Raw genomic sequence first — 27,496 nt, 5'->3', positions numbered from 1 at the left:
AATTGGTTTGCATCCCCCGCCGAGTGGAGGATAGCGGGTGCCGAGTGCTGCTGGTGATGGAGGCCACTGTCACTGGCGAGCCTTCTTGCACACACCAGCACCTACATTTAACAGGCCAAATGTCACCTCGCAACATGCAGCAGCTTGGCAGTTAAACAGGGAGGATGTGGTCATAGTGTACGCCTTGTTTCTCTAGTTGTCAGTGCTCATGTAGAAACACAGCCTTTGAATTAGTTCATTTATGCACTGCACAGTATTTCTCTGTTATACAGCTGTGATATGTTACATACAGCGCACATGCAAGGCATGCAGGGATGTTGGTTTCATTTATTGAAGGATGTGGCGAGGTTGACCTTTCCTCTGTTTACTATTGATTCATTGTTAGCTATTTAAGATTTTAAGCGTTTTCTGCTCTGTGTAAAATTATCAATTTAATACCTGAAATGTAAATATGCTGTGCAGTGTGAGTGAGGCATATGCCGGGATTATATCCGTCGATGTTTACCTTAATGGCGTTCTCTCCCCTGCAGGTGGTTGCTCTGAACAAGCGCAGTAAGGAGGCCGAGTCTGCATTCCTGGGAATCTACAAACAGCTTATCGAGGCCCCAGGTGAGTCTCCCACTAAGACCAGAGATGTGCATCTTCATAAGCAACAGCAGCAGCAGCAGCAGCAGCAGCAGCAGCAGCAGCACTATTAACTCCACACTCACACACATTACTTTCAGAATTATCTTCCCCCCTTCAAATATCACTTCCTGGAGATCAATTCTCCATCAAACCTTTACCACTATCGCTGGACCAGCCCTGTAAGTATACACACAGAAATGCATCATGTATATATGAAGCAACATACCCAAACCAAAAAGTAATTTTCAAGTCATAGATAGATATGGTGCAACAGCACATGGATGTAAGATACATAAAACGCTATACCCTGTGGCTCTTATCTATTTTTCAAAGTCTGTGCTCTCAGAGTGCTTTCCAAAACTCTGCGTGAGGCCACTTCAAAACCCAGCACTGGTCCTTGAGTGTAGCCTGGCTGAGGAGCGAACACATCCTTGAGGAGCTCTGCTGTTGATTGTGGAGGGCCAATTAAAATCCCAACTGAAGTCTGGCTCCGTGTGGAACGCAGGCCTGATGAGGCCAATGGGGGAAAAGGGAGCGAGGGGCAAAGACAGCAAGTTAAAGTGGAGGAAAGACATATTGTGTGTTTATTCAGTTGTTATTTCAATGCCAGGGCACATGTACTGTGTTGCTCTTTGTTGCAGGAGACGGCAGCAAAACGCGGCCCAATCTCAGTCTAGATCAGAGAAACACTTGTGGCAGGAGTAGAGAATGCTGTTTACAGATTCAATGAATACAAGATAAAAGTCTGCGTCAGAGAAATAGCGACGGCAGCAACTGACTTTTAAAGGTCTCCATTTTTCCTTGAAGTCCCCTGCTTGATATTGCGCCACCACACACACACACACACATACGCGCGCACACACACACACACACACACACACACACACACACTTTGAATGGAGGTATTTTCTTGATAAGAAATACCGTTCTTTGAAGATGTATTCAGTTTGATTTTTCTCACCTATACCTTTTATATCAAGGCCTTAATTCAAGCCCAGAAGCGTCTTGTGGGATATATTTTGTCACGAACCCCTCTCAAGTAGAGAGTAGAGTCAACTAGGAGTTGTTATGTTCAAGAACAAAGACTTTAAAATAAAACGAAAGGCCACTGTCAGACAGCATCAACGAGTATGTCTTAGAAAAAACGACAGCAGCTTTTGTTTTCAAGGTGAATAATAATTTTCCTCTCCGCCTCTTTATATACGGTGTCTATGTGTGGTCATTATATTGAGTATACAATAGTAGACCTTCCTGTGTCAGGTTACATCAGGTGACGTAACGCAGCCAGCCTCCTACCTCCATTTGACCTTACCTTTACAAAGGGAGTCTGTTTCACTCTATCACTGCGACTCGCACAAAGTGAAGCCACTTCCATTCTTTCTCAGCAAAGGTCAGAGAGTGGCAAACAGTGCCGGGCAAGCAGCCTGAAAAATAATTAATTACTCATTACTCGCTGCTCAAAGGAAATGTAATGGCATTACTTTAATAATGCCATGATTTTTGAATGGAAAAGTAATAACGTTGATATTTACTTGACAGCAAACATAGATACATTAGTCGTTTACTTTACTTTTCATTACTCAGGCTAGTTACGTGAAAAGGTGTCTTCTGACCACTTCTGTATTGAACATGCTTGGAAACAGACAATGAGACACTGTGGTTTAACAAACTGCCAGACTCCTGAGCTAGCTTAGCCCTGCTCTGTCACACCCTGACCAAACCCAGCTGATTCCTGAATATGGGGTTTGCTAACGTAAACCAGCCTGCTAAGAAGACCCAACAGGTGGCTAGACCCACACCTCTACCCCCCTCCCCCCACACCAACTAACATGGCCCAGTACAAGTCTGCCAGGGATGGTTTAGTAACTGGGCAAAGCAGGCCCCAGGAAATCCAAGGTTCATTGACAAATGTGGACTGCTAAAGCACAATGTAACCTAAGCTTCACCTGATCTTGTGGCCCTGAGGGGCCCTGAGTCAAAATCAAATGCTATGACCGGAGTTCTTTTATTTTGGTACATATTCTTTAATCATTTTAAGCTGAATCAAATAACCACAAACTGGCAAACAGAAAGGCTAATGAGCGTCAGTTTGTCTCTGGGTCTTTGGGTGGTTACTGAAGCTGCTCTGTGCAGTCTTCTGTGTGCTCTGGACTAAATTTTCACACTGTAGGGAGTAGGGGGTCAATGGGGGCTCAAGAGCAAATTGTTGCCCCAAGGCGCCTTAATAAGTTAATCTGCCCATGCAGTGTCTCTGCTAAACACACAGAGAAAAAGACTCGTTCTGTGGTGTCGACAGAGCACACAGCTGTACACTTGGCAAACAAAATCAGACCGATGACTGACTGACTGAACGCAAGTTAGTAAAGACTAAGTCTATCCAAGGCACCACCTTCCCAATCACCTACATACATCATGCAAATTGTGAAGAATGGGAAGCTATGATTGGTCAGGGTCCAACTTGTATCCTGCTATGTCTTTCAGCCCAGTCACAGCAACAGTTTATGACTCATTGATTGCCCAATCTGACGTGGTGACGATCTTGTAAGGCAAAAACATCGTGTTGACTGACCCCGTCATTAGGTGCCTTCATTGCCAGATATCCCCCCACGTCTCCGACTGCTGCCAAACTGAAGACAGACCACTGGGAGAATTTCCGTGTCGGGCCCTTGCAGTATCTGCCATCTGTGAGGAGGGCCTACAGTATCCTGTGCCTGTTTGTCACTGTACATCTTGCTGCTGGTGTCCAAGGTCACAACTCCCGCCCCCCCCCTCTCCTGCCCACCCCTCGCTAGAATGGATGACTCCAGGTACACCGGAGGACAGTCATTTGGCTGTGGCCCCACTTCATTTCTCTCTGCCCCTCAAACACAACAGTGAGCTTCCCCACCATTCCCCCAACAAATGCTACAGCTCATGTATTTTTAATCTTTTGACAGATGCAATTATTCTTTACACGCCATGCTCGTTAATCTTAATGCAGTTATTACTATTCATTGCAGGACGTTTTTTCCCTCCTATTATTTCATTTGAAAGTGCCCCTCTCTCAACGTGTGTGCGTGCGTGCTCATTTGTGTGCCCGACACTAAGGCCTTCAGCCCAATCAGAGCAGGCCAACAGCAGAGTTAATGAATGCAAGAAGCGAACAAGGCAAGGAGGGGGAGGGGCGCGCGCAGCCGCAGCAGCTCAATATGTGACCTGTTGTATCTGGCTATCATTAACATCTGGTCACATATCAGTTATCCACTTCGCCTTGCCCACTATTGAATACAAATAACATATCCGTTATGTTTGTGAGATTGGAGCTTGATGGCTTGATGGTTACACTTGTTAATGCAAACTAATGCTCCTGTTCAATGGCAACTAGAATGCAACAGTAAACTCCGAACAGAAATAACTTCTTGATGCGAGTGATTGAAGTGATTTTTTTTCCTCTCTCCTCTTGCCTTTTATGAGGCCCCTAAGCCGAGATGTCAATCCACTGGAGTGTTTCATTAGCGTTCTATATTTTGATTTGCCTGTGACATCTCCCCATGCTGTGCACTGTAACTCCTACCCAGTCTGGGGCTTGAAAGAGGCCTGTTAACAGTGTTTCCCTAACAATGTTTATATCACCTCCGCACGGTTTTGATCAGTGCAGATAAACACGTCCTGATCACTGAACGCTGAAAAACAGTGGCAGCTTCAGCCCAAATTCATGGGTTTCCCAGAGATGCACCTAACTTCCTCCCTCTTCTTCTCTCTCTCCTCCTCGCCGTCTTCTCTCATGGAGTGTGTGAATGTGTGCGAGTGGCGTTTGAACGTCGGCGTTTGTTGCCACCTCTGTGAGAGCAGCGAGGCCCTGTCGCCAGGGGCGTAGCCCTGAGACTGACGCTCCAGGTGTTTGCTCTTCCTTGCCTCCTCTCAGTACACACACTCATCCCTCAGGATCCACCCCGCTCCCTCTCTCCTTTAGAACACAGCTCCTTTTATCTGAGCGGGGAGCTCACTGAGAGTTTGTGAAGATTCTGATCTGAATACACCCCTCTAAGTGTGTGTGCGTGCGCGCCGGGCCTACGGCATGTCTGAGGTGTGTGTGCGTCTAAATGCATGCGTGTGTGCGTCAGTGGGAATGTTATGGCAACAGTGCTTGCTAGTGGTGACCAGCGGTACTGCGGAGCAGAGCACAAGCACAAGCAGCTTTTTGTCACTTTAAGTTGCATGTCTTCCTGTGGTACGAGATGGTCGTAAGTGCCTTACATATTCACATCGGATGTTTCCCAGGGCTATGAGATTATCAGTACAGAACGTACTGACCTTAGTAATTCAGAGTCATTCAAATGCATAAAGAATAGTTGTCCTTCTTCAACCCTTCATATACATAAGCAAGCACCAGTGAGAGAGGCCTGCAGGGCACAGCAAGCTGGCTTTATTGTAATTTTGCAGCTGAGTACCTGCAGTCAGAATGAGAGTGGAGAAGGAGTGCCATGTGCGTTTGTGGCGGTCTGTCGGAAAATAACGACGTATAAAACCTGATGGAAAATGAAAGCTCTCTGGGCGGGACGAGATTATGCACAAGTGATTAATAAGAGCAGTAATAAACAAAAGCCCAGGAGATGTTTGAGGTGCTTAATAATGCATTATGTTCATAAAAGAGCTGGGCCTCTCCAACTGATCCCTGTGGAGTAGGAGACCCCAGAGGGACCAGGAGAGAGTGTGCTCTTAAAAGACAGCAACTGTGTGTGTGCGTGTGTGTGTGTAGGAATGTCTGTGTGTGTGTGTGCCTGCCTGCGAGCAGATAAGATGTAACCATGGGATTCAAAAATGTAAAGGCTGGTGTATTTGATGAGGTTAATTAATAGTGATTTGTATTACATGTCTCATAAATAAGAGCGTGAGGTAGGTAGTTTTATTTTTTTAATATCATTTCAAGTGAAGTTTGGTTTGTGTGTCACTGGCACTTCTTTCTTCGCCGCAGCATCTCGTGTTAATTTTAAATGCTATCTAGCTCTGGCGCCACTCTTTGTTCTGAGCTTTAAAATGTGTTGGTATTGATGTCATTCCTTCTCCGTCCTTCAGTCTGTCAGACAAAGACATGGAACGACGATGAAAAAGAACAGGTTAAGAAGTTTCTCTTTCAGCTTTGTTTTGTTCACACACAAAAGCCGCCGCTTCCCACAATCATTTTTTTCATTCCACCTATCTTTTTATTTGAGCATTTTCTCATTCCTTCTGCCACATCAAGGTAAAGCGAGACTCCGGTTTGCTATCTGAATATCAAATGCTCGTTGGTTTAAAATGCACCACAAACACAAAAGTCATGTTTATGAATTTGTTGCAAACAGTTTGTGTTTCTGGCAATCAAAACTAATCCTTGACAGGCTGAAGAAAAGAGTTAGCAATTTATCCAACATACCGCGTTTCACTTAACCTTACATTGTCTGTGAAGGCTAAAGTAAAGACTAAGTGTTCTCTCAACCCAGTTTTGGTTCTCGACAATATCTAAACAATATTACAGCAGTGTTACTGTTTGTTGCAGCAGCGGCAGAGCGTGTTTATGGACCTTGAAGTCCACTCAGAGGAAAAAAAAACAAGACTGTTTTGAATGAAAAGAAAAAACCTTGGAGCACAGCCTTGTAAATTAATTTGTTCGTGTTGTATGATGGGAACACAGCTGGCCTCATTAACATGCGCACAACAAATAATTATAGCGTTTTTTTTCTCTCTTCAGCCAGCCAATGCTTGGCTAATGGGCTTGCTGGGTTAATTATGTCAGAGCGTAATTACACAGGGCCCAGGGAGACATAATGGTGCACCCTGCTGCGCCCACACCGCCTAATGATGGTGTATCGCTGACAGGGCCAAGACGGACCGCCCCGACACACCTGCTTGTCTTGGCGCACACCACCCTGGTCCACCCCCACCCACCTAGACACACATCCTGAACCTGTGCACTGTCCTCCCCGGTGCCACCTGCAGTCGGCTGAGCAGTCCAGCGTCTGACAGGCTTTGGCTCCGGGACTGAAGACTCCCCCAAATACAGGAACGGCCTCCTGCTTTGAGATTCTGTGCAATAGCACTGAAACAGCAGCGTAGTGACCACAAGCAAGCAGCTACAGGGTGGCAGCCTCATTATGGCTCAGCCAAGGTGATGAAACTCAATATCAATGCAGCTGAGAATGAGCAAAAACAATTAAGTCATGCTATCATCTGTTGGCTATTAGCAAGTTAGGGTTCATCTCAACTTGGGTCTTAGTTTTGTAGTTTTGGCCGTCTCCTCTGCTACTGATGACATTGTCATTTCTAACTTTGTAACTTTGAGAACGCACACACACCAAGATGCAGACCAGTGTGAGCTCCAACACAAGGCCATCTGACTGAAAGCACCGTGCTTCACTCACCAAACATTTTCATTAACTTGCCTTCATTTGGTTTTCTTATACACAATTCATGACCTTGATCAGTCATGTGTAGATCAGTTATTTGACTCCCGGTGGATGCAGAAAATTAAAAAAGGAAGTGTACGTGACCATTAATACAAAACACACGATATTACAAGCAACTGAGTTTTTCAGTAGAAAGCAGCAAACTGAACTCTTTCAGTGTCATTTTTCAAAGCAGATCTGTTCCATCTCTGAATATGGTTAGTGTGACTCACAGGAAGTAGGCTGTTGATGTAAGACTGCCATTTTATTCTCCTCCCGCTCTGCTATCTGCATGTAATCATTTTCAAAGTCCCCATTGCTTCGTGAAACACGTTGTGAGTGAGCAGTTTACATACTGTAGCCATTTTAATGCCAGGACTGGCCTCCCCACGTGCACATGTTCCATCAAAAAAAAGGTCCCGACACTACTTTCCAAGGGCACCTTTGCTGCATCCTGGGCTTGGCACTGCCCGAAACAATTGTGATTGGATGAACAAATCCCAAAAAAATATATCTTTTTTTCCTTCTATACCTGAATGATAATGGTGACTGCCAGACCTTTCTCCACCGCTGACATGGTGCTACCTTAACACACCCACCATATTTAAATTTTAATTCCAGATGAATTTGCTGTAAATCTGTTTAGACTGTTGGCGTACTGCCCGCTTGGACAATGTCACGATATTCCCAGGCGTCAGCAATTCATTTGGCGAGTACAACGTTATTACAACTGATAGAAATGATGTTCAAAGCTACAAAAATGTGACCCAAGTTGTAATAAACCATGATCGTCCTTTTAGAGCGACAGCTTGTCATCGTTGTCACGTTATTGAACCTCCCGGCGTCGCTCTGCTCTTCTCAGTCGCTGTGATTCCTGCAGAGCTGGACATGCATTCAGCAGAGAAAATGATGTATTCAATGCCCTGTGATTTATTAGTTTAAACGAGCTGCTGTTGCCCAGTCGGTTATCATAGCAGACATCCAATCATCTACGATTAAGATAAGGGACGAATTAGAAATTGAACCGCCGATTTTGCTCTGAGAGTGATGTGACTCACCTGATGTACATAACGTCTCGTCAGCTGTGTCATATTTCTTGATTAACAGGAATGTGAGCAGCCGCATGAGCCCTGAATTCCTCCTTCATTCCAGGTTTGATTTGGTGGATTTAGCGTCAGAGCTGCTCTAAAAAGAAGCTCCAGTGCTTCTTATTAGCTGCATCAATTAGTAGCTCTATTTTCCACCAAAGTTATCAGCAGTCTTTCTGGACTCTCCTCCAGTAACTGCAGATCCCGGGCCCTCAGAGAGTATCCCCGCTGCTCTACTTTGACGGGGGTTAATTTTGTATACAGACTTAAGTTATATCCCTTCACTTTAAATTTGACTTTACTTTGCTCCCCTGCCACTGATTGATAATCCTGGCTTGTCCATGTGTGAGAGATCCCTTACCATAATCTCTGTCCTTTGATCAGTAAAAGTTGAAAGGATATATGGGAAAGAGGCTGATAAAGTGATTTCTGTGACAGTGGGTCGATGGAATAGCAGTGCTTTAAGTCATCCTGTTTGTCTTAGAAGAGCTGTGCTCTTAATAGTGATGTCCCTTGTGACTGATGCAATATCTCCACAGTTGGTGTAACAATGAATGCAGACAATGCTCGACTGTAAACGGTCCTGGGAAAAATAGCTCAATCAATTAAATGGCCCAAAATGTTTGTCTGATGAAAATGCAGATATGGCAAGCTGCAACGTATGGTCAGGATTTCAACAAATTGCACATTGCAGAAGTTTTGGCCCTCTGATGAGCATTTATTTTCGTGGCCTGCCGGCTCAGAGTTTGCATTCTCTCTGTGGCATCTGGCAAAGTTTAAACGTCTGTGGCTCCAACTTCTTATGAAAAGTCACTTCAGTCAGTGCCCATACTGAAGAAGGGATCCAATTGGGTTCCACACAGAAGTCTAAGATGAGTGGATGAAAGCTGTGGGAGAAAAGTTTGTGCAGCAAAGCAGCGATTTTCCTCCTCTTTTAGAGTTTTGAAGGGCTGCAGTGTGTGTGTGTGTGTGTCTGTGTGTGTGTGCGTGTGCATGTGCGTGTGTGTATGTGTGTATGTGTGTGTGTGAGTGGGTGAGTGCATGTGTGTGCGCGTGGCTCTACATCTTGCCTCCCCCCTTGTCAAGGAGCTCCCCTGAGCTTCCCTCTCTGTGCTTTGGCACTAGAAGTCACCTCCTTTGGTGTTCGGCAGGCAGGTACACAACAGGAGCAGCTCTCTCTCTCTGAGCTGTTGAACTTTTCGGGAGGGGAAGAAAGGGAAGGGGAAGATTAAAAACAGCCCTGTGATGTGGAGTGCCGAGCTGCCTCCTGAGAATTCCTGGCATAATAATTTAAATGATCAAATGATACAGAGGAGACTTGTTAGCTGAGAAACAGCCTCCTAGTTGGCCCCATGGGCCCGGTGCTGCCGCGCATGCATTGCAAAACAGCTCCTCTGTTGTGCTAAAGAATCCCGCTTTTTTTTTTTTTTTTTTTTTTTTTTACCCCCTTTTCAGGAGCAGACTTTTTCTACACTTTGCCAAGGTGTATACTTGGGACTCAAGACTCCGTCACATATTCATGGCAGTCTTTTTGTCTTCTTTGCCATTCATCAGCATGTGAGGAGACTCATTAGATCTGATTTCTGTACATGTGAAGGGTCGGAACAGCACTTGTGTCATTAGGTCCAGCCTGCGAAAATTTCAAAGGCGTCTGAGTGGGGAAAGTCTAAGAGTCACTCTTTGGAAAGAAGTCTCAGTGGAATAGTCTGCCTCTGTTGAAACTGCGATGCAGAAAACTCTGTAATGTGCTTTACAGGCAGCGCACACAGTAAAACAGCTATTTTGCTTTTTTTGAAAAGTAGGAGTGTATGGATGTCACGTGAATCTTAGGAGTTCTTTCTACAGAGATTTGTTTGCGTCTGTCTTCACAGATCCAGCTCCTGTGCTGGAGGCCTCACACACCCTGGAGGGAAGGCTGCAGCAGCTTCAGAGTTCGGCCCCAGACAGCGAGGCCCTGGTACGAGAGATCAGTGGGCACTGGAAGAAACACCTCGAAAAGACAGGTCTAAATCTTCTACATCAGGGAGCAATCCCACCTGAGTGCTTTTTTTTTTTTTTAATTGTAATGCAGCGCTGAAGTGCCTGCTATTGTCTGAAAGTGCCAGAAAGTTCATTTAAATGTACCAAAAAATATGAAAGAAACATGAAAAATAGGCACCTTAAGATGAAAATAACTGGTCATATTTACCTGTTTGATATCAGATCACGCAGCCGATGTTGGAAAACTCATGCCAGCCTTTTCCCTCCACAAAGAGCACTCAGAAGACGGTCCAGCAGTCTCAGGGGCGGCAGCGGCAGAGGAGGCACCAGCTTCCAGCTCCCCAGCCTCCCTGATGACCCCCAACAGCACGCCGGCTCCTAGGGCCTCGGGCTCCCCACAGCAGAACTACCAGGACGGAGCTGAGGGCCGAGGGTGAGAACCAGTGAACCGCTTTATGCATCTCACTGACTGTCATTAGAGATTTACATCTGGTTTATATTTCCTGCGTTAGAAGAGATGAATGAACCCTCTTAACCGCCTGTGACACCCAATTCGTACAGCACAGACCTCTGCGTACAGTGACTTAAGTAATTATTTTAGGTCTTGTAGGTATTTTAATACTCATTACGGCAACATTATTCAAGTTTTAATGATATAAGAATCGATTAAAGGGTCATTTGTCTTGTGTCTGTAACTCTGCACAATAAAGCTTAAATGGGATACAGTGAGAAGTCTGCAACAACAGCTGCAGTGAAAAAAGAAAACCAAAGCTGAATATGCATCAAATGAGGCTTCAGAGTGCACCTTAAATACAGTCTTTTCCATTTAAGTTAAAGTTGTTAAGTAGATGAACACATTTTCTGTCTCAAGGCATAAAGTTGCATATTGTAGCAAGTAGTTTTTTTTCTCCCAGGGAGGAGGAGGAGAGCGCCGATGTTAGTCTGGCTGGCAAACTCTCAGAGGCCGAGGAGAAGATCAAGGTTCTGCATTCATGTAAGTGGTTTAAACACTGGCACGTACTGCAGCTGTTAAATTTAATTTCAACCCATTAAAGAGCCACTGCATGTATAATTGCTGTATGGTGCCCCCTGCTGAAACAAAGATGCCCCGCTGCTGCTTTGTTGACATTACTATAAGTTAAACTCAACACATTTGTGAATGAAATTTGGTTACGGCATGTGTAACAGTTTGATATTAGCTTTCAATTAATTCTTTGACTGTTGATAGTGGCCCTACATTGGCTACGTTTCAACTCAAACAGCCTTCGAATATGGAAGAGACATATACATATACAAATACACTGAGAGATGCAGCTCTAAGGTGAAAGTTCATATGCTTTTTTTATTTATCTCACTTTCCACGTCTGCCTGTCACCAGCTTTGAACACAGCACAGACTGAGCTGCTGGACCTGCGGTGTAAATACAACCAGGAGATGACCCACAAGTAAGACTCTGCCTCAGACTTTACATTTAATGTTTATTTTACTGCATTTCTAACCACAAACTTTTACATCCCCACCTCCTCAAGCTGTGGTAGTTACACGCCGCCACCTCTGTGGCCTTCCTCACCGCTCCGCATTGTACCATTCGAAGTGCTGAAGCCGCTCTTCTCTATTTTGCCGACATAAACTCATGTCCAGCGTAGAGCTGAGGAATGCCATTGTAAAGGCAGAGAGTGAGAGTGACTCAGCCACTAATGCAGGTCGATGAGAGAGGTCTGTGTTTGCCTTCACTGGCAGCTGGGCCTTGACAGCCCTCAAGAAGAATTGCTCCATTTAAAGATTGCTTCAGAAAACACTCTACCTTGTCCTGGTCTTTGAGCGCAATGTATCCACCGCACGCCTGAAATGAATCTGAGCTTGTATGAAGGATGTCGATAGACATTCAAAGTAAACACTCCTTTGTTTGGGTTGTGCTCCAGAGCACAGTCAGCCGCTGCTAATGGATTTTCTCCCAGGCTTAATCCATGGCACAATTGAACTGATGTTTCTAGACCCACTGCCATCCATTTTGTTGGATCGGACACATTTTCAGTTTGGCCTTACCTTTCGCGTGCAGCCGCGGTTTGAAAGTCCATCTCTGTTGTGTGGTTTGTCATACAGTGTGTGTGCTTGTGTTGTTCTGGTCTCATTTCTTTGGCCTGACGGTAACACCACTGACCCCAGAGCAGCAGCTCCAGCTATCCCTCCCTGACCCTGAGTGTCTGAGCACCGGACCGGCCTCTATAACTCTCTCTGACTGTTTCCTCAATGTTGATAAGAAAGACTATTTGTCTGCTTCAGCGTGTGTAGCTGAGCAGGTAATCAATACAAAACATTTTCCGTACTGCACAAGTTCATTAAACGTGGCGCTGACACCTGTTAGTGTTTGCTGTCAGCAGGGCACCATCTATCCTGGCCTTATTGATAGGACCAGGCCATAGCCAAGACCCTCTGAAACCAGTGCGGCACCACACAACACTGATGAGCGTTAATGCCAAGAACAGGTCTGCTTTGAGACAGTCTGAGTATCTGACTGATTCCATGTCTCACTATGGAAAAATTGGAGTCTTGTCTTTTGCTTGCGAGCACTCGTGACACACCGATTCTATTGGATCACTAAGATTTTAGGTAAATATGCAGCCTGATGTGAGACAATGGGAGCAGCTGAGGGCAAACATGAAAGAGAATGAAGGTTTTCGGCTGAATGCAGTTTGTTTAATGTGGATTAAAAAAGTCGAGTGTGTTCTTTGAACACGTTCTTCTTTTGGTGGAAAGGACTACTGAGTCCCGAAACTTGAGAAAGCTACGTATGTGCTTATTTAAATCAATCACAGCATCCTCGTTAATTCATCCCTATCTACCTTTTGAAAATCAGGTCCCATGTGTGCAAAATGAAACTGTTGAACTTCAAACAAACCTCATGAATAATCCTGCTGAGCCTCTGTTTAAATTAGACTACTCTGATTGTTAGATGTATGGAGGCAAGTTGGAGTTCTGAGGATACGAATCATACGCACTGTACATCCACTGGCCACTGCTCCATGTCATAGGCACGGTTTCTAAGTTTCTGGGATTTTTAATGACCTGCAGAGGAGTTTCTGTTCAACTTTTCTGCACCTCTTGGTGGGTTTTTCGAGCAGATTATGATATTTGTCCAATATCTTAATATGACAGACTGATATTTAATATTCCCTGACCAGAGGACTTTGACACAGCATCCCATAAGGAGATACAAATTAAAAAAAAGTATACTTGTACAGTTAAATGAATTAGTAAAAAGTAAAAATGTATACCTTTTTTGGGTGGCTAGTGAAACATTCCCTATTGGACATGCATTTGGACTCATGACCTCATTGGTTGTGAAATCCCGGTTACATTTATGCATATTTGGCACTGAAGTGTCAGCAGAGGAGCAATAATACACTCAGTGTCCTTATTTGCAAATCGTGTGATAATGTGATAGCTTTGAATTTAGCTGAAAAGTCACCGTCCAGAAGTAAAAAAGGAGCCACTGAAGTTATGGAATTTGTTGGTGTTTCACCGTCAGACATAATGTGCTGTTTTAGGGATGAGCGCTGCTGCGCTGTAAGCCTGGCTGCTTATGTTTAACAGAGGCACTGAGCCATTTTTTGGTTTTGTCGTTTGGTTTGATTATTGGAGTCGATTATTTTAAGGTCTTGGTTCAAGGCTGAAAACTCTTTATTCTAGGACTTCCTGAAGTGTATGTCGGGAAGACAGAAATGACATTTACTTTCAGGACATCGTCCTCTCAGAAGAAGTCGGCTGTAGCTGTCATGCTTTATTTTTTACAGGATTATATAACTTACCAAATGTGTAACAATTTATTTTTCATGTGTTTGCTGTTTATTGGAGAGTGGCAGTGCCTCCTCAGTAATCCTGTGGCTCTCGGTCTGGGTGTGTGTTTCAGGGCAGAGGAGGTTGACGCCGTCATGGCAAATCTTGAGAAGGCAAACCAGGTGAGTGTAGTCTTCCTCTGCACTCCTCTGATTGAGATGCTCCTTCGTTAAGGTAATCATTCCTGTAATCAAGCCTTGGCTTTAATTAGACTCCCTCCGTCCTGTGCTCCCCCCTCCCCCTTCCTCCCTCTTCCACCTCCCCTCCCCTGAGCGTGTGATTAGCGAGTGTAAACCTGAGCCCCCGTCGGTGGGCGTGCTATGGCAGCACGGCTCCACTCAGCAGAGAACGGGAGACTGCCGAGTGCGACTGATGCCGGAGTGCCAAACGCCAGGGTTCTTAGTTATCTCAGTGCCTTGATTGCTTCCTGCCCTGGTGATACCTCTTTTCTTCTGCTCCTTTCTTCTCTCCTCTGCTTTTCTCTCCCATGCTCTTTTTCCTCACTCTGCTGCTCTCTGCCAGCAGCTCCGAGATAAATGTTCTCAAAATGAATCATTAATTAGCAGGCCGGGTGTGACAGAGCAGGTAAACAGTTTGGGGAATAAAGTGGGCCGACTAAACAGCCCCCTCAGCAGAATAAACCGTGGCTGCACTCGCCTGCTCGGGCCTGCTTTTAACGCGGCTCTAAAATTTCAGAGCCCCCTTTGATTTATGTGTACGCTCTCACCTTGATCATCTCATTAGCCAATTGATGTGGCTGGTGTAGGAAAACTGTAATGCTGTGATGCCATGTGTGTGCACAGAGAGCTGAAATGGCCCAGAGGGAAGTGGAGAGGCTAAAGGAGCAGTTAGCCAGTGGCCAAAGTGCCACCACGGGGAGCTGCCATCCAGCAGAGGGCACTAGCAGGGTAAGAATAATGTCTCCATCTGTCACATGCTTTTTGGTTACTGGCCATCTCTAGAAACAATTGGAGTGTAACTAAGTATATTTACTCAAATCATGTACTCAATTTGGGATACTTTACTTAATTACTTCCATTATATGCTACTTTGTGTTTCTACTTCGGGATATTTCAGACACAATTATTGTACTTTTTGCTCCAGGACATTAATGTGACTTTGCAGATTTTTCCATGCAGATAGATTTTCCATACGAACCATGATCAATATCAAAATGTTATGCACTGTTATAAATAACCTACCCAAGAGTATGTCACATGGTTAAAATAGTTCCCCGACAACCAGCCACCACATTAAAATTCTGCTTACATGTTAATGCAGCACAGATAATAATACAACAATGCATAAAAATCAAATACTGACAGACCATGAGTCGTTTCACGTTGATAACTTTAAGTACATTTTGATAATAGTACATCATAGTTTTACTTAAGTGTTCGAATGCAGGGCTTTTAGTCATAATGGAGTATTTTGAAATTGTGTTATGGACATAGCTCCCCATATGCATAAAAACCAGACAGAGAAAATATAGTAAAAAACACCCATTGGCCAGTACTAGACAAATACATCTCAGTAAGAAGAAAAAAAACAGATAAACTCTGACAAGTTCTCAGAAAATCTTGAATGTAGCCATTATAATTTTCACAAACTTATTAGATCTTGCATTTTCAAATTTGACAGCACCTGGTTTAATTATCATTTTTTTTATATCTGTGTCTCTGCCTCAATCAAAGCAAGGACAAACTAACGTAAAAAGATAATCATCACCTTGATCACCTGTGAAACATACAGTGTTGTACAAGGTCTTAAAACATAATTATGTAAATATCTTTTCTGAGCTGCAAAATGGATTTTAATTGGTATAGAGATGCTGTGACTAGTACCTTATTACCAGATACAATCACTTTGATGAATGAGAGTGCAGTATTAATTGTTACCTCATCATCAAGTCAAAGACTTCCCGACTGTCTGAATAATATCAACACTGCCGAGGTTGTGATTCACAGGCTTGTCTCTTACATTTCCTCCTCTCCTCACTCCTCTCATCACTTTTTTTCCTCCCACTCACCACCTTTGTCACATCTCCTTCTCGCCCTGTCAGGAGAAGAATGAGAAGGGCGAGGTGTTGCCCTCCCAGCTGGAGGCCGCCTTGCTGGCTAAGGACCGTGAAATACTCCGTCTTCTTGAAAATATCCAGCGGCTGCAGTTCACACTGCAGGAAGTTCAAGAGACCTCGGCCAATCAGATCTTAGAGCTGGAGCGCCAGCTGGCCTATAAGACCGAAGCTATCGAGGTGAGTGGCTGCGGCACATTAGGGGTGACACAGCAACGCGAACGCATCCTCAGTCCTCGGCGGATCTGATAACTAATGAAAGAAAACATGCTGCTTCACCTTTTCCATTTCAGAGATTAGAAGCTAAACTGCAATCCCAGATGGACTATGAAGAGATTAAAACTGAACTCAGGTGATCATTTTAGTGTCTACTGAACGTGCGACTCCTTTATAATAATGTGAATTTAAATCCCAAAAATTGACTTTGTCTGCATGTTTGTTTGTGTCTGTAGTATCCTAAAGGTCATGAAGCTGGCTTCAGCAAATGGCAGCTCGTCTCAGGTATGTGTGCTCCTGCGTCTCACTGCTCACACAACACAGTAGACCTTTGGCTTCTTCTTAATGTTCCCTCGCTGTCAGAGAAGAAAAACTACAGCAGTGCCATTGAATGCTTCACTGATCGTCATCCATTATAGGGATATCTACAGCCGCTGTAATTGATTAATCGAAAATTAACAGCTCGTGTGTGTGTTGTGTGTGTAGGATTCTGCCAAGGCTGCAGAGGCTCTTTTGCTGGATAAAGAGGCCTTTCTTCCATCTCACAAATACCTGGTGGATAAAGCCCGAATTTTGCACAGCATTGGTAAAATAAATGTCCCTCATGTTTCATTTTGTCTGTAAAACCTGGTTTTAATTAGTTTACCCAAGTATATCACAAAGAGAAGCAGCGAGTTTTGTCATCTTCTAAAAACCTGCTCATAGTTCACCGATTGCGTGGCAGTCATTGGTCGGCCTCAGTCAATTCTGGAGTCAGTGTTTTTAGACTTAATTCTCTTTGCGTAAACTGAGCCTGCAAGATGTAGTGTGAGTTTGCAAGTCCAGAAAGCAAGTGAGTTAATTCATGAAGTATTTGTTATCAGCTGGATAATAATTAGCTGCTTTGATTACAGTCACGCAGCTCTCTGTGTTACATATGAGCTCAGTCAGTGAATGTGTTTTCTGTCATTAGATGATGACCAGTCAGAGGATGCAGGCAGGGAGACAGGCAGGCCGCCCGCCTCCCACTCGTCCTCCTCTCAGGCAGATGGCCGTGCCTCCCCCAGCCCCGGCCCCCCCACCCTGGACGGCTCCTCCTCCAGCCATGATCTACCACGTCCCTTCTCCGTGTCGCCATGCTCCGGGGACAGACTGTCAGGAGACCACATCCTTCACAAGCAGCTCCTCTCCCCTCACTTTAAAAAGGAGGGCCTCATGGCTTTTCCCACCGCCCTCTATGCAGCCAAAGTCGCCCTCATGTCAGCCACCCAAGGGTCTGTGGGGGCGGGCAGCGTTGACGCTGGCTTGCCCAGCGACCAGTCAGAAAGCGGCAGCTCGACCGCAGGAGACGACGACCAACTGGACACAGCAGAGATCGCCTTCCAGGTGAAGGAGCAGCTCCTGAAGCATAACATTGGTCAGCGTGTGTTTGGTCACTATGTGCTGGGCCTCTCTCAGGGCTCGGTCAGCGAGATCCTGGCAAGACCCAAACCCTGGAGGAAGCTGACTGTGAAAGGCAAAGAGCCGTTCATTAAGATGAAGCAGTTTCTCTCTGATGAACAGAACATCCTGGCGCTTAGGACCATCCAGGTCCGCCAGAGAGGTGAGTGGGGGGCACAGTGACGTTTTCTGCCACTTACAATGTCATGATGTACAGCTTTACAACAGAGACCAAAGGGGAAGTCCAGACAGACTTTTTAAACAAGTCACACCCTTCACCATATTTTCTAAAGCATCAGCTTGGAAATGAACTGCACACAACAATGACAGTTAAAGGATACATCTGGCGATCCTCTATATTTTTCTTATTGTCGACAAATCAAACCAAAAGACCAAAACCAACAATAAATGTATCTAACACGTGTAGTGTTTGTGGCCAAAGCCTGTGTGTCTTATTCATTTGTGCTTAATTGTTGTCCAAAGGCACAGCAGTGAGCCACATGGTTGTGCTGAGTGACGTGTTCCTTTATTTGCATGAACATGAGCACTGCAGTTTATTCTGCATCAGTCCCACACACACCGTCCTGCTGCTGGAAATGCTCTCAGCAAAAAATGTGCATTAAGACACGTCTGAACAGTCCCCAACAAATACACCACATGTTTGTTAAAGCTACCCAGCTGTTATAGAAAATTACTGCACCTTTTTAAAAATAAAAGTACATATTCGTTACCCCAGTTTTAAAAGATATACGTCTTCAGTAGGATTGAATGGACTTGTTTCTTTCATGGGATTTGTTGAGATAAGTACAAAAAGTAGCTTTAAGTGCAGTAGGTTAAAGCTGAGCCAGCATGTAGTTGTGCATAAACCAGTGGCCATTACCAGTGGACAGTTTTGGTAACTTAAACCCTCACACCCTTGTTTTGTATGGAAAAAGGATTGTCAATATATAGTAGTCAAACATGTAGCCAAAGCTACCAAAATAAGAAGCATGTTGTAAAGAAAAGTTCTTGAGAGTGTTTAAAGGATTTCCAAGTGTGTGAAGCCATGATGTCCCAGTACGCTTTTAGAGCCAATGTAATCATGCCGTCTTGTTTTGGTGGCTTAGCTTCTGGACCTGTGTACGTTTACACCTTCTAATCTACTTGGACCTCATCCTTGGCTTCTTCGCGGTTTCCTCTGCCATGTTTGTAGTGTTACTTTTAAACTTTGTTTTCTCCCTAGATTCACAGCTTTTGAAAGTTGAGCTTCCCGTATACTGCAACCTCAGACAGCACACGCTCAAAGGCAGCCATTGATCTACCAGTCAAAAGCAAAGCCTTGGAACTGCTCTCTGATCAACCATCCCACTCACCCCCTCCTCTCTCCTCTCTCTCTCTCTATCTCTTTCTGTTACCCTCTGTGGCAGGGAGCATCACTCCGCGCATCCGAACTCCTGAAACTGGGTCAGACGACGCCATTAGGAATATCCTGGAGCAGGCCAAGAAGGAGATCCAGTCCCAGAGGGGAGGTGAGGAAGGAGCTGCGAATCATAAGCCATCATTAAAAGCCATATTGATTGATTTTTTTTTTTTTCTGACAATGATGTTTACTGTTTTTATTATGAATTTCAATCACAGTTTTATTGCATCTAAATTAGAAAGTGGATTTGAGAATTCATCAGCGTGTGGATCTTTCTTGTGCAGGTGATGGCAAGTCGTCTCTGAACAGCTTATCAGGCAGAAGCAGTAACGGGCCAGGCAGCAGCTCTGATGAAACCATAAAGAGCATCCTAGAACAAGCCAGGAGGGAGATGGAGGCCCAGCAGCAGGCCCTGATGGAGATGGAGGCCTGCGGGAGGGCCCCGACTGCTAGCTCAGGAGTTCAGGTAGAGCGTCCGGGGCCCCCCGAGCGCTCCAGGGGCCTGTCTTTACCCATCTCCATCAAACAGGAGGAAGGAGGTTGCGTTACAGTCTGCATGGCCAACCCCATCAGCAGCCCCCAGACACCGCTCAGTGTCCTCTCCCCGGCCGCCTTCGTCCAGAACATCATCCGCAAAGTCAAATCAGAGATCGGCGAAGCGGGCACCTACTTCGACCAGCACTGGTCTCAGGAGCGGAACACAATGGTGCACGGTGGCGGAGGTAGCTCTCGGCCCTTCAATTCGGTCTCTCCCTCCTTGTCTTCCTCCTCCTCTGGGCCTTCCGCCTTGCCCCGGCCTTGGCCTCGTCTGGAGAACGGCGAGTGTCTCCCGAACAGCGAGGAGGCGTCTGCCGCAGAGGACGAGCTGGGGCTGGGCCGACCAGTGGAGGTGAAAGTGGAGTCAGACACATCAGTGAGCGGAGAGTCTCCTGGCCCTGGTCCAGGAAGGCTGTCCTACTACCCAGCGTACATCCCCCGCGCCCTAAAGCCCACCGTGCCACCGCTGACTCCAGAGCAGTATGAGATGTACATGTACCGGGAGGTGGACACCATCGAGCTGACGAGGCAGGTGAAGGAGAAGCTGGCAAAGAACGGCATCTGTCAGAGGATCTTTGGTGAAAAGGTCAGATGTTGCTCTTTCTTTTTAATAAAAAGAAACACATGCAGGCTGCAGTACGAGCAGCTGGTTAAGACATTCCTGCTGACCTGTGTATTACATATTTGTCACACTGGATGTTGTCAGATCATCAGGCTACGTGTAATAAATGAAAAGTATTTGTTCCCTTTCAATTTAAAATAGACTGCACCAGTTTGGCAGTAATAACAACACTTCTTCTAATTTTTATATCAGTATTGCACTTTGCTGTGGAAGAATTTTAACCTGTTTTTAATGCAGGAAGACACATTTGAAGTGGTCCAGCTCAGCTATCGTGTCTCTGCTGAGTTCATGTTAGGGCGTTGTCTAGACCACAACAGAACTTTTAAGTTTTGTTTTTCACCCTCACATCTGCTTTTGTGGTTTGGATAATTGTCTTCTGGGGCAACACAGCTCATGGACAGATGACTGGACTCTTCTTTTATAGACTGTTTTGGCGCTGAGCAGAGTTTGTGCTTCCCATAAAAGAACAAGTCCTGAGCCTCCCCACACCATCACACAACAACCGTCAAGGTTTGACTGTTGCTTCAGGTGCAGCTCTGCATAGGTGTCCCAGCCCTATAGAATGTGCCATTAGTCTGAAATGCAGTATTTGCGTCACAAAACAGGTTCTGCTACGTACCTGTTTTGTTTGAGAAGTTCCACTTTTTGCTGCTCTTTGCATAGAACATTATCCTAAACGCCTTTAGGAGCACTCTCCCTTAAAGCCCATTTTTCCACCTCTCTTTCATTATTATCAGCAGTGCTTTTAGCGGAGAGGTCTGCATTTCTTTGGATGTCCAGCTATGATTTTTTGGGACTTCCTGGATGAGTTGTTGCTGTGCCCAAGTAGAAGCTCTGGGAGGCTGGCCACAGGTTTCCCCACACTGCTGTTCTCTCCATGTAAATAGCTCTCACTGTGGTTCGGTGGCTTGGTAAGCCTTTCCAGACAGATTTCAACAACTCGTCTCTTCTGGAATTTCCTGTGTAGCACAGAGTGCTCGTCAGAATGGTGTGGCGTCTGTCTGTGTTCAATCATCTGAATCTAGTTATCGGTCAAATGTGGTTGGTTGAGTCACAAAGCGCAAGTGCTTTTGAAAATGGCTGAGATCCGTGTGTTCCTTAAATGAATGAAATCATAATTGTAATGTGTTGTCCTTACGTCAAATGTGACATTTTATCAAAACATTTGGAACCATTCACTGTGACAATTTTTCTTGAAAGTTACTGTGTGTTCTCTGTCAGTTTTATTAGTTCAGTCCCCAGAAAATATGCTTTTGTTTGCAGAATATCCCTCTGGGTATTTTTCTAGGCACCTTTGTCACTTGTCACAGTTCATCCTGTGTGCATTAGATAACACATTTAGGCTTCGTGGTGCAGATCTTATATTCTGATGATATTAAGGGTCTTGATTCTGCTCAGGCCTTTCCGTTAGAGGTAATCATATTTATAAATTTGACTGCTTTTTAATATTCTTGAACTGAGTTCCACTCAATTTTATTCAGAAATCAAAAAAAAAAAAGATGAACAAAGCATTATTTTTCGAAACTGTTTCTTTTGGTATGTGGCCACACATATTCTAGATTAATTCATGATCAATGACACAAATCCCACCGTGGCTATTAAAAGTTCTGTTCTTGTTATTTCCATGCAATGTGCTGCAGCTCTACCTTAGGTGAGTGAAGTTAGTATTGAAATAGACTCAGATGATGTATTGCTTCCCTCTAGTGGTTGTTTTCTGGAAGTGTACCACTGAGGCTTTACTGTACACCAAAACCAATCCTTTTCTTTTATAATCATAATTTAGCAAATCTATGACAACTTCTACATTTGCTGTCAGTACTGTTACCAGATAGCAGGTGTAGTCACAATATATTAAGCTGTGCTGTTTGGGACAGGTGCTGGGGCTTTCTCAGGGCAGCGTGAGCGACATGCTGTCTCGGCCCAAACCCTGGAGCAAGCTAACCCAGAAAGGCAGGGAGCCCTTCATCCGTATGCAGCTGTGGTTGCTGGACCAGCTAGGCCAGAGCCTCAGCCAGCCCCCGAACCAGGGCCATGCTCAGGGTGAGACTGACAAGAATGAATCACACTTCAGATGCAACTTACCGAACTTGAATACATCAGGGCTAAAGGTTTACTGTTGTTTTTGTGATGATTCCCACCTCCAGAAAAAAGCCCAGTGACGGCCCAGTCCTCACCCTCCCCACCTCCCAGCCCCGCGGAGAGCCACCCCAGTCCGCTGGTTGAGCCTGTCAGCCTCTCACTGGAGAGCAGCAAGGAGAACCAGCAGCCTGAGAGCCTGGGACTGGGGTTGACCCCCCACCCAGAGGGAGGGAAATCTACTCCCAGCCTCATGGCCCTGCATCAGCCCACAAACCCGCTGGGTATCCAGGAGCTGGTGGCCATGTCTCCAGAGCTAGACACCTACGCCATCACCAAGAAGGTCAAGGAGGTGCTAACAGACAACAACCTAGGTGGGTGGAAGTTCACACTGTGAGGTTAAGCTGATGAACACACGCACAAGTCCTACATGACCTTCTATGTTTGTTTCCCACAGGCCAGCGTCTTTTCGGGGAGACCATCCTGGGTCTGACTCAAGGCTCAGTGTCTGACCTGCTCTCCAGGCCCAAACCGTGGCACAAACTCAGCCTGAAAGGCAGGGAGCCGTTTGTCCGCATGCAGCTGTGGCTTAATGATCCTCACAATGTAGACAAGCTGAGGGCCATGAAGAAGATGGAGAAAAAAGGTAGGGACCCAGAGTCTATGCTGTGATATCTTTCAGTACAGGTTTGAGAATTTGTTGGTGTTTTGTAATCCCCTCATGCTGTATATCGCCGTCTTCCCTCCAGCCTATCTGAAAAGGCGGTACGGGCTGCTGAGCACCGGCTCAGACAGCGACTCACCCAGCACTCGTTCTGAGTGTGTGAGTCCGGCTTTGGCTTCGCTGGACCTATGCCCCTACAGCCAGGTGAAGAAGCCTCGGGTGGTGCTGGGAGCTGAGGAGAAAGAAGCCCTGAGGAAGGCCTACCTCCTGGAACCCTACCCCTCTCAGAATACTATCGAGATACTGGCCTCCCAGCTCAAACTCAAAACCAACACTGTCATCAACTGGTTCCACAACTACAGGCCAGTCCAGTGACCTTTATGTCCTTTGCTAATGGCTGCCTGTTGTTTTCATTACTACTATACTTTTACTTTAAGCTGCAGCTCAATATCTAATATGTAAATTGATTTGCCCTGTGACTGTCTAACAGCAGTGTGTCTGTACAGGTCCAGGATGCGACGGGAGGTGCTGATGGAGGGTCTGCCAGACAATGACACAGATGCTGAGCACCACAGCTACTCCCCCTCAGTAACGCGGAGCCCCCATTCTGATGGAGAGGAGAGGAGGCTGCAGCAGCCCTCAGGACACATTCACTCCAGCCTCCCTCTTAGCACCAACACAGCACTGCCTCATGTCAAACAAGAGGCAATAGACAGGGAAGACGAGGTGGAGGAGGGTAGGGAGGGCTCCATGAAACAGTCGAGAGCTCAGTGTTTTTCCACAGCAGTGCAGTTTCCACTGCTGAAAAGCGAACATGAGGACTCCATCGCCGGTTGCCGCGAACCCCACTCGGCTGGCCAGAGCCTGAGGCAGGAAGAGGGGATGAGCAGCCAGGCTCAGGGGCTCTACCATGTTGCAGTCTCCATAGACGGCCCCCAGAGAACCAACCAGTCCAGGCACGAGGGGGAAGACTCCGGAAAGTCACCCATTGACCCGGTCAGCTTCAAGGCTTCGTCGGAGCCCTGCCGCAGCAGCCTGGAGGTCTCCCTCAACTCCCCCTCAGCTGCATCCTCACCCGGCCTCATGATGTCAGTCTCCCCTGTCCCTTCCTCCTCTGCACCCATATCGCCCTCGCTGCCAAACCCGCCCTCGACAAGCACCAATCACAGCTTGGACCCTAACCCGCTCCCTCCCTTCCAAAGCCCCAAACTCAACAGAAGCACTCAGAGACGCAATGAGAAAATGGCCAACCTCAATAACATCATCCACAGGCTAGAGAGAGCAGCCAATCGAGAAGAAACACTGGAATGGGAGTTTTAAGTCCTCTTTTACTTGTATCTAGTCCTGATGACCCTTGCGGCACACAGGAGAGTGTCAAACAGAATCTTCCTGAAGACTTGGAACGGAGCCTGGCTCCTGATGGCCTGTCCTCTCAGACTGATAACTCATAGGAAACATATGGCTGAATGCCCTACACAAACTTAAAGAGTTGAAAAAATTTATAATTGTGTACTTGTTTTTTTGTTTTGTTTTGTTTTGTTTTTTTTTTGATAATGCATACTACTTTTAAATATATGTGACAGCGCTAGCTGTTGTTTTACCTATTGGACTTGACATGAAGACTTTTGCAGCTATGGTGTCATAAAATGTACACTGAAGTTCTGTAGATTGCCACTGGGTGAGATTAAAAAAAGACCCCTGTCTTAAGCCATTAAAAGCACTATAACTATTTGAAAAGAGACATTTGACCAAATTTGCTACTTTTTGAATAGCAATTTTTCAGATTTTGTCTGTAAGACTGGACAGTTTAAGTCAAGTAACATGAAATCCTATTACTGACTGAGGGATAGTCCTTTAAGACTCTAAATATTCAACATCTTGTATGTACCTAGTTTCTTGGTGATATGTTTTGAAATATTTGTAACTCACACGTATAAAATGTGGTTGTACATGTTGTAGAATTGTCTGCAATAGCCTTCTCTAAACCTGATGTAGCATGGTACTCACCTGACCCTGTTATCCTCTGTAGTTAGTCACCTGTGATTATACTTGAGCGAAAACAAGAGAAAAAAAAGTTGAAAACCCTGCAAAAAATAAGAAAAAAGGAAACGTTAAATCTAATGAGTAGAGTACTGTTAGTGTTTTCTTTTTTTCCTTTGGATAATCCTTGAGGTTTACAGTTTAGGGCCCTTGTGCTTTTGGTAGTAAGTGAAACATTGACTACACATGAGCACAGTTTACATGATTTCTTTCAGACTTACCTCTCTGACCCTCTAAGGCACTGGTTCTCAGACTGTAACAGGCCAAGACACAGGACACCTGGTTTACCTCAGATTATGTTGATGCACATCATGCTATGACCATGTGTTTCATCCTTAAACATAAACATGACCCACACTTATTTGAATCGATGGAGGGAAAGTACTCTGTATCATGCCTCAGACGTACAGAGATCAAACACGAAGCAAGTTTTAACGAGTGAAATCTGTCTTTTACCAAGAATATGCTGCTGTTTGAGGAAATGGGGAGCTAATAATTCCGTTATATGTGTGTATAGTGATCCTCCTCACAGGTAACACCCGACTTGGTGCACTTTCTCAAAATGGGTCCTTTGCTGTAGCTGGAACAATGTGTGCTTGATCAAACACCTCAACCTCTAAGCATGGAGACAATGTTTGGCTGGGCAGTTTGAAATGAAAAGATTGGCTTTAGCATCACTACAGTGTTTTGAATCGATCTCCCTTGGGGCTAAAGCTCACAGTATGTGAGAGCATGATACAGTATGACCTCTCATCAACATGAAAACATCCAATCTGTAAGTACACTGTTTTCAAGGACACAAAAGGTTACAGGTATCCCCTCATATTATCTTTGACCACTTGTGTATTGTGTCTGTAGAAGTTTCTTTGTCATGCTTGCAAGATGTTCTTTATGTATTTTGCCTCTATTTTATACTCAGAACAGTTAACTAGATATTCAATACCTCGTGTATGAACTACTTACAGCACTTAGATTTTGATAATTGTGAGGACTCAAGAAAATTTCAAATATCAACATTATCCTAACTTAGTGTCCACAAGTCTTTGCCTTTACTGTATCGTTGAAGTTGGTAGTAAACACTTGCACATGTCTACATAGTTCAGAGGACTTGGATTGTATTATGTAGAGATATATATTACACAATTACGAAAAAAAAAAAATACTATCTTACATTCTTGGAACAAAATGTGCTGATTATATTGAAATAGAGTGTACAGATTTAATAAACCAAACCCATTCAAGCCAGTTCTGGTCTGGCAAGCTTGCCCACGTTTTAGACCTTCTCTCAGGGTAGTCTTGCTTTTTAAAGCTTTACTGAAACAGTTGCTCTCATCAGTGGTGGATGATAAACATTATGTGGTGTAGAGAATGATTCCGTTATATATTAAATGGACTTGTGGAAGTTGTGTGTATATGGGAAATGCAACTTTCACAGAAAGCGGTGGTTTGTTGGAGAGCTGTTGCTGTTTTGTAATTCATTACACAGATGTGTCAAAGTACAGTGTAGACTGGAACCACCGGGATGAAGCTAATGGGTTGCATTTTGAGATCAGTAGACTTTGCTCTCTAAAATACTGTTTTTTGTTTTTCGTTTTTCTCTTGGAGCCACAGAAGATTTTTCTCTGGTTTTCGTACCACCATTTTTTGTGCATAATATACTGTATGATTAGAAGTGGCATTTCTTATGTGGAAATTTCATCGTCTTTCATGGTAACATGGACATATGACTGAAAAAGAAATGTATTTACCCAGACCATTATCTCTTCATGTAAAGCCCATCTCATTGTTTTGCATGCGAATCCATTCTAGTCACATGACAAGGGATAGACTGTGTTTTTGTGTTGTTGTTCTTGCACAGGGGCATTGAATCAGCACTTAAAGTCTTTTACATTAGTGAAGTCCATGCATGGTGCAGCTGATAAATTTGGCTCTCACAAAGTCATCAGGAATCCAGTCGAATCTGAACCCAATAACGGCCCAGGAAACATGACTTCCAGGTAAATATTTAAATCAAGATTATTTTGTGCCATATCATATGCCTCATGCATTATCCTCACAGGAGTAATGCCTTGTGGTGAAGTGTGATTTCAGAGGGGTGTAGGGTTTTTTGTAACCCAGTTTGGAAAAAAAGCTAAGCTTTTTGGAATAAGAGCCCTACACATTAGATGGTTTTATTTTATAATTGACATTTGTCACTAAACAATGAGGTAATTGGTCAGCAAAATTTGAGTGATTGCGTTCAACTCTGACACTAAGGGTTTGTCACAAAAAAAAAAAAAAAAAAAAAATTCATTTGAAAGTCAGCTGTGAGCCAATAAAGAGAAGTGTCCTGCAGGCTTAAATTACTGTCGAATGCCTCACATGTCAGGCTATTAAAATGTTAAAGAATGGACAAAGATATACCAAGCGTCTTGGAATTGAAGTTGCATATGTAAGCCATCATTCAATACATAATTGTTTAAGATCCTGCTGTGTTGTGTTTTTATTTCTTTATGTTGAGGAATGACTCCCAGAGT

At 44.8% G+C, this 27,496-nt stretch overlaps 1 protein-coding gene across 2 annotated transcripts in view; it reads left to right on the top strand.

The window, feature by feature from the left end:
- The window catches only part of cux2b (cut-like homeobox 2b), an 83,077-nt gene extending 55,633 nt beyond the window's left edge, over positions 1-27,444 (top strand). Inside the window, exons 4-22 of one of the 2 annotated variants that reach the window (XM_076730931.1) lie at positions 531-609; positions 9,988-10,119; positions 10,370-10,529; positions 11,011-11,090; positions 11,475-11,541; positions 14,007-14,055; positions 14,737-14,841; positions 15,996-16,187; positions 16,301-16,359; positions 16,460-16,508; positions 16,710-16,809; positions 17,176-17,805; positions 19,049-19,150; positions 19,326-20,164; positions 22,075-22,240; positions 22,345-22,650; positions 22,734-22,922; positions 23,026-23,302; positions 23,447-27,444. In XM_076730931.1, the coding sequence (XP_076587046.1) occupies positions 531-609; positions 9,988-10,119; positions 10,370-10,529; positions 11,011-11,090; positions 11,475-11,541; positions 14,007-14,055; positions 14,737-14,841; positions 15,996-16,187; positions 16,301-16,359; positions 16,460-16,508; positions 16,710-16,809; positions 17,176-17,805; positions 19,049-19,150; positions 19,326-20,164; positions 22,075-22,240; positions 22,345-22,650; positions 22,734-22,922; positions 23,026-23,302; positions 23,447-24,260 (4,395 nt within the window). In that variant the 3' untranslated portion in view covers positions 24,261-27,444. Of the gene's footprint in view, positions 1-530; positions 610-9,987; positions 10,120-10,318; positions 10,530-11,010; positions 11,091-11,474; positions 11,542-14,006; positions 14,056-14,736; positions 14,842-15,995; positions 16,188-16,300; positions 16,360-16,459; positions 16,509-16,709; positions 16,810-17,175; positions 17,806-19,048; positions 19,151-19,325; positions 20,165-22,074; positions 22,241-22,344; positions 22,651-22,733; positions 22,923-23,025; positions 23,303-23,446 lie in introns of both variants that reach the window. The other variant, XM_076730930.1, reaches the window with a different exon arrangement.
- Positions 27,445-27,496: the final 52 nt, after the last annotated feature.

This window comes from Chaetodon auriga, chromosome 5, assembly GCF_051107435.1.
Source record: "Chaetodon auriga isolate fChaAug3 chromosome 5, fChaAug3.hap1, whole genome shotgun sequence".
In the NCBI taxonomy this organism is placed as follows: domain Eukaryota; kingdom Metazoa; phylum Chordata; class Actinopteri; order Chaetodontiformes; family Chaetodontidae; genus Chaetodon; species Chaetodon auriga.
The sequence above is the reverse complement of the archived record's forward strand: the minus strand, read 5'-3'. Positions and strand labels throughout refer to the sequence as shown.